General features: G+C 37.5%; 1 protein-coding gene across 1 annotated transcript in view; it reads left to right on the forward strand.

Moving 5' to 3' along the window:
- ATM (ATM serine/threonine kinase) overlaps positions 1-21,204 on the forward strand; it is a 156,645-nt gene that overhangs the window by 74,159 nt on the left and 61,282 nt on the right. The window contains 9 exon segments of the mRNA XM_062196965.1: positions 309-435; positions 1,225-1,424; positions 5,477-5,651; positions 6,396-6,560; positions 7,679-7,811; positions 10,416-10,511; positions 12,417-12,588; positions 17,846-17,987; positions 18,809-18,985. Of these exon segments, the coding sequence (XP_062052949.1) occupies positions 309-435; positions 1,225-1,424; positions 5,477-5,651; positions 6,396-6,560; positions 7,679-7,811; positions 10,416-10,511; positions 12,417-12,588; positions 17,846-17,987; positions 18,809-18,985 (1,387 nt within the window).

The following is a 21,204-nucleotide window of genomic DNA, read 5'->3' on the forward strand; positions in this document are numbered from 1 at the left end:
TAATTCACACCTGAACTGAAGTAATACTGTAAGGCTAATTTATGGAGCTGTCATTACTTTATAAAAGATTATTTAAGCAGATCATCTAAGGTTGTTTAAGTCACTTAGATATTTTGTTGATGTTTATGGACTGTAACTTCATTTGTTAATTTGCTAAAGGTATAGTTTTTTAGTAGAAACAGTAATTTTAAAAATTTAGAGGTTATGTAAATTTTCATTTTGGAAGTTCACTGGTCTATCATACCTGTTTTTTTTTTCCTGGTAGTTTTCTTCTGAAAATGATGACTGCATTTGTTCCAATCTTTTAGGGATTTGGATCCTGCTCCGAATCCACCTCATTTTCCATCACATGTGATTAAAGCAACATTTGCCTATATCAGCAACTGTCATAAAACCAAACTTAAGAGCATTTTAGAAATTCTCTCTAAAAGCCCTGTAAGTATACATTTTTAATATTATAATTAATGAATTTCTTCTTTCTCATCTAGAAATTCTGTGTAATTACATTTTAAAGAGAGAAAATAAACGGTAAATTTATCTGAATAATTGAGAAACACTCATTTACAAGTATTTTTAAAAATTAATTAATTTTGCTTATCTGAACGGCAGAGTTGGAGACAGACAGAGATCTCCCATCCCAGGGGGTACTTTTTTACTCTCCAAGGGTGTAGAATAGGTAGGAGTGGGCCAGTTGAAGCCGGCAGCAGAAAAATCAATCTGGATCTCCCATATGGGTGTCAAAGACCCAATTACTTGATCCATCATCTACTGCCTCTCAGGGTGCACATTAGCAGGACTTCAGAATTGCAAACAGAACTAGGACTCAAACCCAAGCACTATGATGCAGGATGTGGGCATCCCACATGATATCTTAGCCACTGTACCAAACACGTGCCCCAGTTTACAGGTTTTTATTTTTGTATTTTACTTGTCTGTATTAACTGAAGTATGTTACTTACAAGTTCTGTGACACTATATTCATGTATTAGTTCAGAGGATGGTTCTATTTTTTATAACAATATGCTACTTAATTGAAGTTTAGTCTCTGAAAGCTAAGTAAATTTGTAATAGCTTTAAGGTGAAGAAACTAATTTTGTTAATGTGATAGTTTTCATTTGGTGTGAAACCCAAATCTAAGTTCTATTTGGTGATTTTAAATATATATTTATTATAGCTAAGTATATGATTAGATAAGTTTGTACCAAATTTATGTTTATTTTCTAGGATTCTTATCAGAAAATTCTTCTGGCTATATGTGAGCAAGCAGCAGAGACAAATAATGTTTATAGAAGGCACAGAATTCTTAAAATATATCATCTCTTTGTTAGTTTATTACTGAAAGATATAAAAAGTGGCTTGGGAGGAGCATGGGCCTTTGTTCTTCGAGATGTTATTTATACTTTGATTCATTATATTAACAAACGGTAAGTGAGAGATACATTGGGAACAGCTTATAAAGAGTTTGTCTTTTTCTTGAATTGAAGATTTATTTTATAGCTTCTAAGAAATAGATGCCATAGTATTTTCTGCATTTTGTGTTTTAAGATGTATACTATGTCTGCCTATTAGTTTTTGAAAATTGTACATCTGCTTCTCCATTTCTAGACATCTTGAGGATTATCAACATTCTAAAATAAATATTCTAGTTACATTCTTAAGTTATTGTAGAATTGTGGCTGTAAGTTCAGTTTTGAATACCTGATATTTTCCATTGAGTTGAGATTTCTATTTTTTTATTGTAAAATATTTAACATAAAACTTGTTATTTTTACCATTAAATGTCCAATTTAGTGACATGCGTTATGTCTACAGTGTTGTGCAACTATCACTATTTACAAATTTTTTTTACCTAATTAGAACCTCTCTACTTATTAAGCAATAACTCTGCATTCCATTTCCTTCTAGCCTTTGATAACCTCTAATCTACTTTCTGTCTAGAATTTATGCATTCTATATATTTAATATGATTAGTATAGTGTAATGTTTGTCCTTTTGTGTCTGGCATGTCATGGTATGTGTCAAAAGTTCATTTATTTGAAAGATCTCTGAGTGAGATCCCAGCAGAAAGAACGGGCCATCAAGGAAGGAGGAACCTTTCTCTGAAGGAATGAGAGAACTTCCACTTTGACTGTGGCCTTGTCTAAATAAAATCAGAGTTGGCGAACTCAAGAGGCTTCCTTAGCCTTGGCAACTCATGACAAGAGCCTCAGGTGATTACTGACGCCATAAACAAGAGTGTCAGTTGTTACATCAACAACAGGAGTCACTGTACACTTGCTCCCGATGTAGGATCTCTGTCCTTAATGTGTTGTACTATGTGAATTAACAGTATAACTAGTACTCAAACAGTACTTTATACTTTGTTTCTGTGTGGGTGCAAACTGTTGAAATCTTTACTTAGTATATACTAAGCTGATCTTCTGTATATAAAGATAATTGAAAATGAAAAAAAAGTTCATTTATTTTTATGTAGGAAAAATATTCGTTTATCTGGCTTCTCCATTCATCAGTTGGTGAACACTTGAGTTGTTTCTACTTTTTGGTTATTTTAAATAGTGATGCCATGCCCATTGGTGTATAGGTATCTCTGTTTTCAATTCTTTTGTTTATATACCCAATGGTGGCATTGAGAGTTCATATGGTAATTTTCTATTTAACCGTTTGAGGAACTGCCAAACTTTTCCAGAGTAGCTGAACAATTTTACATTTCACTTATAATGCTCAAGGCTTTGAATATCTTCACATTGTCACCTAAGCTTGTTAGTTTCTGTTTATTTAGTCATCCTGGTTAATGTGAAACAGTATCTCATCAGTTATGATTGTGTATTTCTCTAGTGGCTGGTAAAGTTAAACAGTTTTTCATGTGCTTATTGACCATTTGTGTATCTCTGGACAAACAAATATTCAAGTTCATTATACACTTAAAAAACTTGGTTGTCTTTTGTTGAGCCTGAGGAGTTCCTTATATATTCCAGATAATTATAATTGATTTGCAAGTGTTTTCTTCCAATCTGTAAATTGTCTTTTTTGCACTTCCCTGTAATGGCATGTGATGTCTCTAGATTTTTACTTTTGATAAAGTCCAGTTAATCTCTTTTTTTCTTTTGTTCATTCTTTTGTGTCATATGTGAGAATCCATTGTCAAATCCATGGTCATAGTTTTTTTTTTTTTTTTTTAAAGATTTATTTATTTATTTGAAAGTCATAGTTAGAGAGAGAGAGAGAGAGAGAGAGAGAAAGTCTCCCATCCTCTGGTTCACTCCCCAATTGAATGCAACAGCCGGGGCTGCACCATTCCGAAGCCAGGAGCTTCTTATGGGTCTTCCAGGTGGTTGCAGGGGTCCAAGGACTTGGACCATCTTGTACTGCTTTACCAGGCCACAGCAGAAAGCTGGATCGAAAGTGGAGCAGCCCACTGCTCCACTTGAACTGGTGCCCATATGGAATGCTGGCACTACAGGCAGCGGCTTTACCCATTGTGCCACGGTGGCAGCCCCTGGCCATAAAGATTTAACCCTAGGTTTTATTCTAAGGTTTCAGCTCTCATATGAAGATACTTCAGAAAATCATGGAAAAATGGAATGAGGAAGATAACTTTATTTAACTTGCAAAAATCATTTTGAAGTCCGTGCATAGATTTTTCATGATAGTCATTTTCCATGAATTTTTTTGAGGAACTCTGGTATTTAAATCATCGATCCATTTTGAGTTAGTATTTTTTCTTTTTTTTTTTTTCCTTTTCTTTTCTTTACTTATTTGAAAGGGATAAAGAGACAAAGAGAGATTTTCATCCACTGGTTCATTCCCCAGTACCTGTAGATTCCAGAGCCAGGCCAGGCCAAAGCCAAGAACTCAGAACTCCATCTGAATCTCCCACATAGGTAGCAGGAACTCAAACTCTTAAGCCATTACTTTCTATCTCCAAATGTGCACATTAGCAGGAAGCTGAAATCAGAAGCAGAGGTGGGACTGAAACGGAGGCACTTAATTAATGAAGGGGACACAGGCATTCCATTTAACATCTTTACTGGTGTACCCAATGCCCGCTGCTTTAGTTTTATATGGAGTGAAGTATAGCAGTCCAGTTTCATTTTTTCATATGTGGCAATGTAGTTGTCCAAACACTACATATTTGTTTTATATTTATTTATTTGAAAGAGTGGCAGAGGGAGAGACAGAGATCTTGTATCCACTGGTTCACTCCAAGTGGTTGCAGCTACTGGGGCTTAGGCTTGGGCTTGGGCTTGGGCTTGGGTCAGGCTGAAGCTGGGTGCTCCATCCAGGTATCCTACATGGATTGCAGATACTCCAGTATTTGAGCCATCATCTGCTGTTTGCCAGGGAGATGAATTGGAAGCAGAGTAACCAGGACCCAAACTGTACTGTTATAGGAGACAGTTTGGGGTGCATGTGTCCCATAGCTTATCGCAGTGCTGCCTCCAAGCACCGCTTGTTGAGTAGCAACTGGGACTAGAACCCGGCACCCATATGGGATGCCGGTGCTGCAGGCAGAGGATGAACCAAGTGAGCCATGGCGCCAGCCCCTTGGCCTTCTTTTTCAAGATTGTTTTAGCTATTTGGGGCCTTCTGCAATTTTATATGAATTTGAAGATCAACTTTCCCATTTCTGCAAATAGTCTTCTGAAATTTTGATGGGGATTGCATCAAATCTGTAGTTAATTTGAGTGGTATCATATCTTAGCAATTTTCTTTAAAGATTTATTTATTTGAAAGGCAGAGTTACAGAGAGGCAGAGGCAGAAAGAGAAAGAGAAAGGGAGGTCTTCCATCTGCTGGTTCATTCCCCAGATGACTGCAATGGCTGGAGCCGTGCCAGTCCCAAGCCAGGAGTGGCTTCTTGGTCTCCCAGGACTGGTGCCCATATGGGATTCCAGTGTTTTCCAACACACCACAGCTTCAGCTCCTCTTGTTCAGTGTTAAAAAATTTCAAACATTGCCCACAGGCCTGGGTGAAGTCTATTAAGCAAAACAGCCAAGCACTTTGCATCAGTCCTGCAAGTAGTTCTCAGACAGGTTAGTTTGCAAATAAGTTCTGCTTTGCTCCCACAAGAACCACTTCATGAACCAGTGTCCCACACTAGGATTGTTGTAAGGTGCTTTTTTTTTATTACTGCTGAGCCACAATGATAAGTAAAATTATCACAAAGCTGTCCTATGTTTGCCTTTTTCTTAATGAAACATTTTCTTGATTGCTCTAAATCTTTAATTGTCTTAGAGGGTTTCAACAGGGTTGGTTCTGATGCTTTTACTTGATTTTTAGTATTTTTGTCAGTATGGGAGCTTAGAGGAGCTTATTCTGCATTTTGCTTATGTCTCTTCTCTTTTTGGCTTACAGCATTAGATATAAAAATGACTTTGTATCAGACCATATCAGAATTAGATATGTTGAGAAACAATGACTTTTGAATAGATTGATGTCCATTTTCCTATCAACCTACTGTTTTTTTCCAACATAGGCCTTCTCGTTTCATGGATGTGTCATTACGTAGCTTCTCCCTTTGTTGTGACCTATTAAGTCGGGTTTGCCAGACAGCAGTGACTCACTGTAAGGATGCTTTAGAAAACCATCTTCATGTTATTGTTGGTACACTGATACCCCTTGTGCATGATCAAGTGGAGGTTCAGGAACAGGTAATTTTTCAAATCAATCTCAGTGTATTTGAGTTGTATTCATAAAGAAAGTACTATTAGAAGGAGCTGAATATTTATTATTTTTAAAAAAGATTTATTTATTGAAAGGCAGAGTAGCAGAGGCAGAGAGAGAGAGAGGAAGTCTTTCATCTGCTGGTTCACTCCCATATGGCCACAGTGGCCAGAGCAGGGACGATCTGAAGCCAGGAGCCAGGAGCTGCTTCTGGGTCTTCCAGACAGGTGCATGGGCCCAAGGATTTGAGCTGTCCTCTGCTACCTTTCCATGCCATGAATGTTTTAAATGTTACTTAATATAATTATTAATTTTGATGGAAAACATTTTTGTAAAATATTTGGATAAGCATCTAATAAATTGTTATTTATAATCACTTAATTGCATAGTACTTGTTAATTTTGATCTAATAACCTGGTAGTTTTTTTTATTTCTTAGGCTGAAGTATAAAAGTAATGATCTCTAGGGATAGCATTTCATACCATTATAATGATATATCATCAATATCACTCACATAAAAATGTTTAATTAATAATGGGCCTCAGTGCTCACTTTATTGTAACTCCTTACATACTTGTTGAAACTGAAAGCTATGTGTCTGAGAAGTATTGGTAATCGCAGCATTTTATCAGAACTAAGTTAGCTTATCACTTATTATAAGAGATTTTGGTTGTCTTTAAAATACAATTAATTTCCCCCCTTTTAATGTTTTCTTTTTGGATTACGTTTAGGTATTGGACTTGTTGAAATACCTAGTAATAGATAACAAGGATAATGAAAACCTTTATATCACGATTAAACTTCTAGACCCTTTTCCTGACCATGTTGTTTTTAAGGATCTACGTATTACTCAGCAAAAAATCAAGTACTGTAGAGGATCTTTTTCACTCTTGGAGGTAATAAAATATTCCATCACCAATGTTTTCTGTATTAGCATAGACAGTAGTGCTTTTTATAACTCTCTAGTGCTACAGCAGCAAAAAAAAACCCTTTTTTTAGAAACTTTTTGTGTAATTGTGGTAAAGAAAAGCCTAACATGAAGTCTACCCTGTTTAAAAATAATAAGTGTTTATGTATCTCCTTGCTGTTTAATAGAAGTGTAAATATCAAAAGGTTTCTGGTAAAGAGCTCGATTTAATTTTTCAAGGGATGTGATATAAAATATTTTTATTTTAATGCTTATAGTCATATCGTAAATTAATGTCTAAGCATTACCATCTGATCCTTTGAGGTTCAATATAGTATTTGCTTTCAAGATTATATTTGTTATTTTCTGTGATTTTTTTTTTCCAAAATTTCTTCTTTTTTAAAATTTATTTTTACTTACTTGAGAGACAAAATGTGTATGTTCCCTTCTACTTGTTCAGTCCCCAAATGCCCACAGCACTTGGTATTTTGCTAGGCCAAGTGTGTGGTAGAAGCCCAAACACTTGAGTCATTACTTGCTGCCTCCTCATGTGTACATTAACAGGAAGCTGGAATTAGAAGCACAGTTCAGACTTGAACCCAGGAAGTCTGATATGGACTGCAAACATAACCACCAGGCCAAATGTCTGCCCTGATATCTAACTTTTTAAAGGGTATTTCAAGTTTCAGTCTCATTTTAATCTTTTTAAGCTTCAAAATTAATTTCAGGTGTATCTTTCCCTAAAAATCTTACTATGGTTTTAAAAATACAGTGTGTATTTGATTATATCAGTCTGAAAACATTTAAATACATTAAGATGAAAATAAGTTGAAATTTAAGCTTTTCCAATTCTATTTTCAACAGAATATGCTGTAGTAATCTAGAAATCTGTTTTATCATGAGAGTCTTTCTAGAATTTAAAGGACTAAAACTTCATAGATTCTGATGCGGGGAAATAATTTATTTCTACTTTGTTAGTAATAGTGATATGAATCAGTGTCTGTAAAAGTTATTTAGAATTTTTTTTCTTTTATTAAGCTTTATTTCACAGCCTTAACCAATAACTGTAAAAGCAAGTCAAAATTTAAAACTATTTTTTACTTTTAGGAGATTAATCATTTTCTGTCAGTAAGTGTTTATGATGCACTTCCATTGACAAGGCTTGAAGGACTGAAGGATCTTCAGAGACAGCTGGCACAGCATAAAGATCAGATGATGGATCTTATGAGAGCCTCTCAGGGTACTAATTTGAAATACATGGTTATTTCTTCCTGTTTCATTTTGAAAGAATCTTTTATAAATCTTTGCTCAGATGCTCTATTTTTAGTTCAGATACTCATCATTTAGGTTAGACTCTCATCTAACCATAAAATGTTCCTGCCTGGTTTCCTGAGTTTGAACTATTTTCTTTTTATCCATCCTCTGCTAGAATGATTTCTCTAAATTCAAATATGTTCATGTTATTCCTCTGCTTTAAAAGTTGTAACAACTCCCTACTGCTTAAAAAAAAAAAATTAAGTCCTTCAAGTCAAGCATACAAGGTAATGTCTGTATCATCTGTCTAATGTATGTGTGTAAGTGTATGTATATTTATGCATGTATTTATATTTATTTCTTAATATTTATGAAAGCATTTATATTGTATTGACTAAATTTGAGTTTCTATTATTACACTATTGCACTTGGAGCAAACCCTTTCCCTTTTATTTTAATATTTATCTTCCTGTACCACTTAGTTTCATTTTCCTTAATACTTTTAAAAATGAGTTTTGACTAAGTTTAGAGTTTCTAGTTTATTTGTTCTCAGATATATAAAATATAAACACCACTGTCTCTCCTTTATTTTGATGTATTTATTTGAAAAGCAGAATAACAGAGAGTAAGATTAAGAGCTCTTGCTCTCTTTCTTCTGCTGGTTCACTCCCCAGATGCCTGCAACAGCCAGGATTGGACCAGGCCAAAGCCAAGAGCCAGGAATTCCATCTGTGTTTCCCATATAGGTGGCAGGAACCCAAGTATTTGGGCCATCATCTGTTAAATCCCAAGCATATTAGCAGGAAGCTAGATCAGAAGCATGGAGTAGCCAGACTCAGATGGGCAGTCTGGTATTGGATGTGGACATCCCAAGCAGTGGCTAAATCCATTGAGCTACAACATCCAACCCAGCACTGTCTCTTATTCTTGTATGTTTGAAAATTTTATTGACCAGACCTGTCTTCTGCATTACATGGGTTCCTCAACAAGTTTGTGGAAAATGGAATTATTAAAAGATGAGTTTATCTTGGTGAAAAACATTTTTTTTTAAATCCATGAGACCATTCTTCATTATGTGCATCTTCCCATGAACTTATTGAAGACTCCTTGTATGTATAGATTTCAGAAAATAAACAGTTGAAAATTTTTATTACTATTTTTTTTAAAGATTTATTTAGTTGAAAGTCAGAGTTGGCCGGCGCCGTGGCTTAACGGGCTAATCCTCCACCTTGCGGCTTCGGCACACCAGGTTCTAGTCCCGGTTGGGGCGCCGGATTCTGTCCCGGTTGCCCCTCTTCCAGGCCAGCTCTCTGCTGTGGCCTGGGAAGGCAGTGGAGGATGGCCCAAGTGCTTGGGCCCTGCACCCGCATGGGAGACCAGGAGAAGCACCTGGCTCCTGGCTTCGGATCAGCGAGATGCGTAGGCCGCAGCGGCCATTGGAGAGTGAACCAGCGGCAAAAAGGAAGGCCTTTCTCTCTGTCTCTCTCTTTCACTGTCCATTCTGCCTATCAAAAAAAAAAAAAAAAAAAAAAATCAGTTACAAAGGAGAGGAAGAAACAGGTAGAATGTCATCTTGGTCTCCCACATGGATGCTGGGCATCAAGGGCTTGGGACATCTGCTGCTATTTTCCCAGCTTTGTTGCCAGGAGTTGGATTGGAAAGTGGAGTAGCCAAGACTTGAGTCTATGCCCATTTGGAATGCTGGCCTTGCAGGTGATGGTTTAACCCATTAGTCCACAATGCCAGCTCCTGTATATTTGTTTGTTAAAAACAGAAACAGATATTCCATCGGCTGGTTCACTCCTCAGATGTCTGCAGCAGCTGGGATTGACTAGGCTGAAGCCAAGAGCTCAGAACTCACATGGGTGGCAGGAACCCAACTAGCTGAGCAATTATCTGCTGCTTCCATAGTGCACGTTAATAGGAAGCTGAAATGGAAAGTGGAGACAGGACACAAACTCAGACACTTAGAAATGGGTTACAGGCATCCCAAACATTATCTTAAATACTATACAACACGCTTACCCCAATTATATTTTTTCATTGCATTTTCCGCAAAGTTTTTGAATACCCTCATATAGCCATTAGCCATATTTGGGTATTTATATTTCAATAAATTTAAATTTGAGGGTTTTGTTGTTGTTGTACTACCACATGTCAAATTCTCAGTAATGTATGTGGCTATTGACTGTCATTGGACATCAGGCATTATAGACATTCTCATCATTGCAAAGTTCTATTTGATCATGCTGGTCTAGTCTCTGAATGTTAGATATTAAAAAACTCATAAGGTCCTTTCTAAATTTAGTGTTGAATGATTCTTGCATTTCTGATTTTGCTGAGTTTCATGATTTCTCTGTCCAGTTTATTGATGACATTTTTTTCTGCCCAGTGTTGCAAACATCTCCATATTGTTATGTTTCATAAGGAAATTGAGGTTCATTCAGAGTATTTTTCGGACTACTAATAACCTAAAACCTCTTTTAAACTTCTTAAAAATGTTATAGTCATCTAAGTTATTGTGTTTGTGTACTATAATCAAAAGAGTTTGTCTCTATGATAATCTTAATTTTTTCAAAATTACTACTAGATAACCCAAAAGATGGCATTATGGTGAAGCTGGTTATCACCTTGTTGCATTTATCCAAGACGGCTGTAAACCACACTGGTGAAAGAGAAGTTTTAGGTAAACTATTTGTCTTAATGCATGTGAATTTTCTGTGTTTGTGTAGTCGTCTTTATATCTTCTAAGTAAGCAAAAGTTTGCCATTTGGGATGTTGTGGAAATATAAGATGCTAACATTAACATTCTTTTCTAACTGAAACAACTGTAATTAGCTCTCTTTCATGTTTTCTTTCTTTAACTATTTCTATAAAATGAATAGTTAGTGACTTTTACATGTGCGTAAGTAGCAACTTGAGAATATTTTGTATATATTTAGAAAGGTCAGAAATATATTTTTGGTGAATTAAGATACAAATAAATTGGCTTTTGATATATATAAGTAAATTTAGGTGAAATTTGATGTCTTTTCAATGCAATATTTAAAATGAAGACTTGGAGGGTTAAATTAAACTCACATATTAAAGCATTCAAGTAGTTTTGTCATTGAGATGAAACCTAATGTAAGATAAATAGACAACATCATGTCTAATGTAGGCATTTAGATTTGGTAGTTGCAGGATGGAAAAATCACAAAATCAACTTGAAGCTGTTGTGATAGCATTGTTTCAAATAAGAAAAATGGCAGTGGCAGTTATAACTTATGCCTTACAGATTCTGTTTTTGCTTTTGTTTTTTTCAACAGAGACCTCCTTTACTTCACAGTAGGAGCCTACTATCTTGTTACTTTTTTTTGTAGATTTTTTGGAGCTGTATATATAAAAAAGTATATAGCTGTAAAGTATATGGCAAGAAGAATGCGCACAAGCAAAACATAACTGTGCATCTACTACCCACACCAGTTAATGGAAACCCACCAGAGCCCTGCAAGTTTCCTTTGACCAAGGAAATTACCCCTTTGTCAGTAGTAGCACCACTTCTAGGAGGCTGAAGTGACTTTTCTGTGTAGTATAAAATCATAGTTGTCGATACAGCTAACTTCATATCCAATGTTGAAAGACTGAAAGCCTGCCTCATAAGATCAGGAGTAAGACAAGGTGGCTCACTTTCATCACTGCTGTTCATATTTTACTAGATAATCTAACCAGGGCAATTAAATAAGGAAAAGAAATTAAAAGCATCCAAATTGGAAAGGGAGTAAAACTGTCTCTGCTCATAGATGACATGGTTCTCTGTAGAAAATCCTGAATAACCTATAGAAAGGTACTATGGAACTAATAAATTCCACAAAGTTATGGGGTACTAGATCACCACATAAAAATTAGTTGTGTTTTTATTTATTAGCAAAGAAAAATTAAAAATGAAATTAGGAAAGCAACTCCATTTAGAATTGCATCTAAAAGAAATAAGTACCTGAGAATAATTAAGGAGGTGAAAGATTTACACACATCTGTTCATTAAAAGTGAGTCTCTAAGTACAGCCCTCATTCAGGGGGATAGAATTAGAATTCATCTTATAAAGGAAGACTACTAAAGAATTTGTGGACATTTTTTAATATATTCCACTGTGGGTAGAAAAGAGTACAAGGGGTTCTCTGGAATCCTGAGAATGGTGTATTTTCATCTGAGTAGAGAGAGAACATGTGGAAAAACAGTATATATGTGTTCATACATTTTTACTGAATAATGCGTTTATCAGCTTTATGTGGTAATACCTCAAATTTCAATTTTAAGATTGTAATTCTCATAGTGGCCATATTTAGGCTTTCATCCTTAATATCTAAATTCTTTTTTTTTTATATCTAAATTCTGTTGCTTGCTAATCTGTCTCCTAGATATGATTCTGTAGAGGAAAATATTGCCTTGATAGATGGTTTATAAAGTATTTTTCAGCTTTGTTAACCTCAAAATTTTTGAAAACACACTTGAAGCCTGACAAACAGCATTATGTTTTTGAAATCAGACATTTGCTTTTTTGTGTATAATCTCTTAGCTGTTTCTCTACTGAAATGGAATTTATGTATGCAGAAGCTGTTGGAAGCTGCTTAGGAGAACTGGGCCCTATAGATTTCTCCACCATTGCTATACAGCATAATAAAGATACATCTTATACTAAGGCCTTTGAATTATTTGAAGATAAAGAACTTTGTTGGACCTTAATAATACTGACCTACCTGAATAATACACTGGTAGAAGACTGGTGAGTATTTATTGACACTTGAATGTCTGATCACACTTTATCTGCCCTTCAAAGAGAATAATAGTTCATGTAAATTTATATTTCTTACAACTAAAACTTTTTAAAATTTGTATACTTGTTTTTAAATCAAGCATTTCAATAAAAATGCTTGTTTTTTTATTAGCTCACAAAATCACCAGTTCTGCCATGCACCAGACAAGATCCCTATTAAATTGTAGTGAGATTAGACTAGCCAGATAAACAGTAAATAAGAAAATACCAGATGGTTCTACACAGAAAATTGAGATGGAATATAAGAAGAATATTTTAGGGGCCGGTGCTGTGGTGCGATGAGTTAAACTACCTGTGGCGCCAATATCCCCTATGGACACTGGTTCAGCTCCCAGCTGCTCCACTTCCTATTCAGCTCACTGCTAACACACCAGGGAAAGCAGCTGAAGATGGCCCAAGTATTGGGGTCCTGCACCCACGTGGGAGACCCATATGAAGGTCCTGGCTCCAGGCTTCAGTCTGGCCCAGCCCCGAGGCCATTTGGGGAGTAAACCAGTGGCTATAAGACTCACACTCACTCACACTCACTCTCTCTCTCTCTCTTCTTTTCTCCATGTAACTTTCAAATACAATAAATGAATTTTTTTTTTTAAAAAAAGGAATATTTTAGGTACTTGTCAAAATCAAAGGTCCCACCCTCCTCTTAGCTGAGAGTTATTTTAGTCCCCAAAATGTTAAACCAATCAGACTGTTTTATAGTGCATTTTCATGTTCTGTGCAAAACAAAATTGTGACTGATATTGAAATTTCAGCTTTAGTTGTGAGATTACTTTTGCTTGCTCTCTCTCTCTCTCATCGATGGGTTGGGTGATTTATTGATATATTTAAGTATCCCAATACAGCCATTTTTAGGGAGAAAGTTCAAAGGTTTTTTTCTACAACCAGGCATCTTTCTATGCTAAATTAGTTTTTACTTTCTCTGCCCCTATCTCCCTCTTCTTCTTTTCTTGGAGAATAGAATAAATGACATTAGCATCTACCTGCCATGATTTCCTAATAGATTTACCTGGTTTATGTTTTTCTCCTTTGGTTTTGTTTTTATTTCTTTAAAAGGCTGGTATGATTTCTTTTCCTAACTTTTATTCTGAAAATTTTCAAACATACAGCAAAGCTGCAATAATTTGACAGTAAACACCATTGTTCTCAGCATAGAAATTGTACTGTTAACATTTTACTATCTTTGCTTTATCACTTCTATAAAAGTTGTAATTTTTAAATATTTATTTATGGCCGGCACTGTGGCTTAACAGGCTAATCCTCCGCCTTGCGGCACCGGCACACCGGGTTCTAGTCCCGGTTGGGGCACCAGATTATATCCCGGTTGCCCCTCTTCCAGGCCAGCTCTCTGCTATGGCCCGGGAAGGCAGTGGAGGATGGCCCAAGTGCTTGGGCCCTGCACCCGCGTGGGAGACCAGCAGAAGCACCTGGCTCCTGGCTTCGGATCAGCGAGATGCGTAGGCCGCAGTGGCCATTGGAGGGTGAACCAACGGCAAAAAGGAAGACCTTTCTCTCTGTCTCTCTCACTATCCACTCTGCCTGTTAAAAAAAAAAAAAAAAAAAAAAAAAAAAAAAAAAAAAAAACACCTTAAATATTTATTTATATATATTTGAGAGGTAGAGTTACAGACAGAGAGCAGAAGAGACAAAGGTCTTCCATCCACTCATTCACTCCCTAAATGGCCTCAATGTCCAGAGCTGGGTCGATCTGAAGGCAGGAGCCAGGAGCTTCTTCTGGGTCTCCCATGTAGGTGCAGGGACCCAAGCATTTGGGCCATCTTCTGCTGTTTTCCCAGGCCATTAGGGAGAGCTGGATTGGAAGAGGAATAGCCCGGACAAGAACTGATGCCCATATGGGATTCTGGTGCCACAGGCAGAGGCGTAACCTACTATGCTATGCTGCTGGTCCCAAAGTTGTAATTTATTTAAGAGACAGACAGACAGAGAGAACTCCTATTTGCTACTTAACTCTCCAAATGCAAAAGGCTGAGGCTGAAACCTGATCTGAGAATACAGTCTGTGGGTGAGGTGGCTCAGTTAATTGAGACATAACCACTGCTTCTCATGATCTACAGTAGCAGGAAGCTGGAGTTAGGAATTGTAGCTGGTGATAGAGGCCAGCTCCACTGATAAGGCACCATGAGTATCTTAACCACTAAGCCAAAGGCTTACTCTCAATCTAACTCATTTTGATAATGTATTTCAAGTATATTTGGCAGTTTTTTAAGAGACATTTTTCACAGAAAATAAACAACTGTCAAATATTATGTCACATAGTAATTTGAAATTATTTTTTTTACAAAAAGGTACATGAAGATTCTTACTGTGACTTAAACTTAATTTTTCTTTGTTTAAAAGGAAAAAAGATCATTAGTTACTTAAGAGGCTTAAATGTACAAAGAAAAAGGCTGGCCAAATGATTCTCAGAATAGGTGGTCAGGGAGGGCTTCTTTGAGAAAGTTTTATCTTAACTGAGTGATCAGGAATCAGCTGTGAGATGGTTAGGGGTAAAGAGTTTTAGATGGTTAATAGCTAGAGTGGAAATAAGCTTGGTGTGTGTTTGAGAAACCAAAATAAGCCTGGTGTGAAGGAAGGTGGTAGGAGATAAAATTAGAAAGGAAGGGTCTAAGAACCTTCATATGGTTGCCAGTTCAAGTCTCAGCTGCTCCACTTCTGATCCAGCTCCCTGCTAATGTACCCAGGAAAGCATTGGAGGATGGCGCAAGGTTTTGGGCCTCTACGTCATGTGGGAGACCCGGAAGAATCTCCTGGCTCCTGTCTTTGGACTGGCCCAGTTCTGGTTGTTGAATCCAGTTGACAGTGAACCAGCAAATGGAAGATCTCTCTCTCTCTTCTTCTCTCTGTAACTCTTTCAAATAAATATTAAAAAGAAATAGGGAGGGTATAATTCTGAGAATTTGGATTTTTAATTGAAACACAATAAAGCCATGGGATTTTAGTACTGTCATGATACAACTTAGCCAGTTCGCTCAGGCCTTTATGGCAAAAGCATTGTGAAGAAGCAAAAGTGGAAGCAGGAGGATTGATTATGAAACTATTGTGGTAGTCCAGAATAGAAATTATGCACTGATGGTGACTTGAATTAAGTTGGTATTCATGGAGACGACACATTTGAGGGAACCAGTATATGTCTTTATTTTTTTTTTTTTAAAGACTGATTTATTTGATGGGATGAGTGACAGAAAAAGTGACAGCTTCTGTCCACAGGTTCACTCCCCAAATGGACCCAATACCTGGTGCTGGTTCAGGCTGAAGCCAAGAGTGCAGAGTTCCATTTGGGTCTCCCCACCTGGGTGGCAGGAGCACCAGCAGTTGGGCCATCTTCTGCTGCTCTCCCAGGTACATTAGCAGGGAGCTAGATAGGAAGTGAAATAGCCAGGATTCCAGCCGGCACTCTAATGTATGATGCTGATGCTGCAGGCAGCAACTTTGCTCACTATACCAGAATGCGGGCCCCCAGTATGTGTTTTTAACACAGAGCCAACAGGACTTGCTGATGAATTGGATTTAGAGGATTGAAGGATGAATTCAGGTTTAGTGTGTATGTTTGACATTTTTGATCAGCTGTCATTTCCATTATGCTTCTGTTGAAACCTTTCTCTTACTAATTTTTTATAAGGGCCAGTTCTGTGACATAGCAGGTAAAGCTGCTGCCAGCAGTGCCAGCAGCCCAGATGAGTGCTGGTTCAAGTCCCAGGTCCCAGCTGCTCCACTTCTGATGCAGCTCTCTGCTCTGGACTGGGAAAGCAGTAGAAGATGGCCCAAGTCCATGGGCCCCTGCACCCACATGGGAGACCCGGAAGAAGCTCCTGGCTTCCGATCAGCAAGCTCTGGCTCTTGTGGCCATCTGGAGAGTGAACCAGTGGATGGAAGACACACACCACCCCCACCTCCCCTCTCTCCCGTTTCTCCCCTCTCTATCTTTTCTCCTCTCTCCTATATCCTCTCCCCTCTCCCCGTCCCCCCCTACCTCTCTCCCCCCCATGCCTCTCTGTAACTCTGCCTTTCAAACAAACAAATAAATCTTAAGAGAGAGAAGGACCTTAATTTTTATTAGCTGTTTTAGATGCCTTACCTAATCACTGCCATTCTGCCTCATCCCAAATTATTTGTAGTACCCAGAGAAAATATTATCAAAATACTCTTAAGTGATTAAAGATTCTGATGTTCTTACAACTCATGTTTATTAGGCTGTGTTATTTTCACATAATTCTTTTTATAAATTCTTTGAATGTATAACAGTCAAAATGTAAACTTTATTCTAGTAAATGAAGGGAATTGTTGTATTAGTAGCTTGGTTTTACTGAAAGAATCTTAAAGATCCTTTGATAATTTAATCAAATTATCACTTTGATGTTATAGAATCTTTTTTTTTTTTTGGCAGACAGAGTGGATAGTGAGAGAGAGAGAGAGACAGAGAGGAAGGTCTTCCTGGCCGGCGCCGTGGCTTAACAGGCTAATCCTCCGCCTTGCGGTGCTGGCACACCGGGTTCTAGTCCCGGTCGGGGCACCGATCCTGTCCCGGTTGCCCCTCTTCCAGGCCAGCTCTCTGCTGTGGCCAGGGAGTGCAATGGAGGACGGCCCAAGTTCTTGGGCCCTGCACCCGCATGGGAGACCAGGAGAAGCACCTGGCTCCTGCCATCGGATCAGCGCAGTGCGCCAGGCGCAGCGCGCCTACCGCGGCGGCCATTGGAGGGTGAACCAACGGCAAAAGGAAGACCTTTCTCTCTGTCTCTCTCTCACTGTCCACTCTGCCTGTCAAAAAAAAAAAAAAAAGAAAGGTCTTCCTTTGTGCCGTTGGTTCACCCTCCAATGGCCGCTGCGGCTGGCAAATTGTGCTGATCCGAAGCCAGGAGCCAGGCGCTTCTCCTGGTCTCCCATGCGGGTGCAGGGCCCAAGCACTTGGGCCATCCTCCACCGCCTTCCCGGGCCATAGCAGAGAGCTGGCCTGGAAGAGGGGCAACCAGGATAGAATCCGGCGCCCCAACCGGGACTAGAATCCGGTGTGCCGGTGCCGCAAGGCGGAAGATTAGCCTGTTAAGCCACGGCGCCAGCCGATGTTATAGAATCTTACAGTGGTAAAACTAATTTCCACTTTTAGTTTTAAAATGTTTCAGCAGAGGTTGCTTAAATGTCAAAATTAATAACTAATAGTCTTATAGGCATTTGAATTGCATGTGTTTTTCAGTGTCAGAGTTCGATCAGCTGCTGCTACCTGTTTGAAAAATATTTTAGCCACAAAAACTGGACATAGTTTCTGGGAGGTTTATAAGATGTCAACTGACCCCATGCTGATCTATTTACAACCTTTCAGGACATCGAGAAAAAAGGTCTGTTAAATAATAAGTGTGTTTTGAATAACCAATATATATATAGGATTATTCTATTTGATGTGAGTTATGAATATCAAATTGCTTAATTTTACTAACATTTTACCTTTCCTAGAAATAGTTTAAACTGCTCTTAATGAATCCAGGGAATTTATTACTCTTTTATTATGGCAGTATGTAAAAGCTGAGATAGGTAAGTTGGAGAAGTGATGGTTGATTTCGGGAGAGGGGACGTTATTAAAGATGAGATTTTTTTTCTTAGCAATAGAAAACCCTTGCTTTGATTCCAAGAAAGCTGTTGACCCAATGTATAGTTTATAGGTATTGTCATCAACAAGCCATTGTTTATCTTCATAGTATATTCCTGAATCACAGTGCCCTAAAGAACTAGATGTCCTACTGATTTCTTTCTTTCTCCATGTGGATATCCTATCAAGGTTCCACTGAAAATGCTTTGTGAAGTATGTTTAATAAGCCTTGCCCGTCATCACTTAGTATAATAAGCATTCCTCTTTAGTATTTTGTTTTCATGAATTAGGGATTGTGATTTGTGTAACACACTACTAGTCAGTGACAGATATGAGAGTAGAAACCAAGTTTCCTGCTGCCTAGACCAGTAATTGATTATTTTACTGTACTGGTCATATAAACACAAATATATTTTAATTTTGTAAGGTAACTATTGCCTCCACATTTCAGTTTCACTGTTTTTAATTGTATTTGGAAACAGATTTCTTTGTGTCTGTTTATTTGATTTACACAGGAAAAGTAAAATGATATCCCAAGTCTCTTAATTGTATTTTCTGATCCCTTTTTTGTAGTTTTTAGAAGTTCCCAGACCAGACAAAGAAAGCCCTTTAGAAAGCTTGGATGATACAAGCCTATGGATTCCTCAAAGTGAAAATCATGACATTTGGATAAAGACACTAACGTGTGCTCTATTGGACAGTGGGGGCATAAAAAGTGAAATTCTACAATTATTAAAACCAATGTGTGAAGTAAGAAGATTAATTCATTTGATTTGATTTCCTCATCCCATAGGGCTTCTATGTATGTGTTTGTGACCTATCCATCTAAAAAGGGTGCTGTGTGTGGCACATCATCTTAATGCATTATCACCCACTTTCAGCTGTCATAAATCCAGCACAATTGGCACCTTTGTTTAGTTGCAACTTTGTGCGGTAGATTTTCAGTTTGTGGTAACAACGCGTTGGATAATAGATACTGGTTATTTTGGTTGGGTTAACCAAAAGCCTGCTCTAATTTTATTTATTTCTGATAAAATCACCAACTTATTTTTGCTAATATCTCCTTTATATTGTTGGCTTTTAAAATATTTTTTAAAAGATTTATTTATTTGAAAGGCAGAATTAAAGCGAGGTAGCTGGTGCATGGGCCCAAGTACTTGGGCCATTTCTACAGCTTTCTCAGGCCATAGCAGAGAGCTGGATCAGAAGTGGAGCAGCCGGGACTCAAACCAGCGTATGGGGTGCTGGCACTACAGGCGGCAGCTTTACCCACTACACCACAGTGCCAGCCCCTATTGTTGGCTTTTTTATAGAAAAAAAATTATGTATTTTGTAGATAGAGTTGTTACTCGCTGCTTCAACCCCCAAAGGCTTGTGACTTAGTCTTCATGTGGCTGGCAGGAACCCTCAACTACTTGAACCATCATTGCTGCCTCCCCACTTCGACATTGGTAGGAAGCTGAAGTTCAGGAGCCAGAGATGGGTATTGTACCTAGGCTTTCTGTTATGAGATATGAACATTTTAACTTTTATCTCAACTGCTCGGCAACCATACCCTCACCTCATAAGCTTTCTTGAGTGAGAAGAAGGTGTAGGATAGCTATTTAGCATAGCTTTTTAAATTCTGAAGTTACAATACAATCTCTTTGAATAAAGAATAAAGGGAGGTACCAAATTTAAAAATTTATACTTTCATCAAATGTGTTGTCCAAAGCAGCACAATATGGTACTCTAAGATTTTCAAAGTTAATTTATAGCACTGTGAAAACACAGTATCTGCCTAGGTGAAACATCTGCCAGTTACAAATTTTGAGAAGTATTTTGGTATAGCACACATATTGAAAACAGTCTTTGTTGTCTACAGAAAAAGTAGTGACAGTGAATATATTACCACATTCTCCCCAATGCTACACTGCACTTAACACTAGTTTACCAGGTGGTACCTCAAAAATATACACAACCTGTTCCTCAGGGAACAAAGCCAAGACTTAGAAGGTAAATAAAATGTTCTAAATATAATATAAATATGTTCCAGTTCCTACTAGTGTGAATTCTCTAGATCCTAAACTGGCTTTTCGATTTGTCTTTATTTAAAGAGGAAAAAGTATGCTAGTAATAAGCTATAATGTCATGTTGGTATGGAGTATGATAGATGTCATCAATATGGAGTATGATGATTCATCCATTTAACAAATGTGGAGTGTGGTGAATGCAAAAATAAGATTGAGGACTATTTTAATATACCTACTTATAGGTATATTGAAGGTATAATATTATATATTACATATTGAATATACATATAATTCTATTGTTTGAAGCATACCACAAATAATTATCCAAATTCTGTACTCAGAAATTGAGGTTTATTAAAAAGTAAAGTTTGGTAGTAGGTATTTGGCCTGGCGAACTGTGCTGGCTAGGAGTACATGGATCTGATTCCCAGCTCCAGCTCCTTATTTCAGCATCCCACTAATGCAGATATTGGGAGGCATTGATGATGACTCAAGTATTTGGGTTCCTGCCACCAACATGGGAGACTTAGATTAAGTTCGGAGCTCCTGACTTTTGCCTTGGCCTGGCTCCAGCCAGTGTGGTCATTTAGAGATTGAGCCGACAATTGAGAGTTCTCTTTGTTTTTTTCTCTCTCTCTTTCTCTATATTTCTCTACTTGTCAAATAAATAAAAATTAAAAGCAAAAAGAAGCCTTTTTACACAATTTTTGTAGCTGTTTGCTGATTATCAAAAATGCTTGAAAGATTTTGTTTATTCTTAAACTTATGATAGATTTTATTGTCTTAAATGTGTTTTTTTTCTTTAAAGGTTTATTTATTTGTTTGAAAGCTATAGATACAGAAAGAGAAGGATTGAGGAAAGAGAGATCTCCTCTCTCCTCTGGTGTACTCCCCAAATGGCCTCAGCAGCCAGGGTTGGTCCAGGCCAAAGCTGGGAGCCAAGAGCTTCCTCTGGAA

The sequence above is a fragment of the Lepus europaeus genome, chromosome 7, assembly GCF_033115175.1.
Source record: "Lepus europaeus isolate LE1 chromosome 7, mLepTim1.pri, whole genome shotgun sequence".
Classification (NCBI taxonomy): Eukaryota; Metazoa; Chordata; class Mammalia; order Lagomorpha; family Leporidae; genus Lepus; species Lepus europaeus.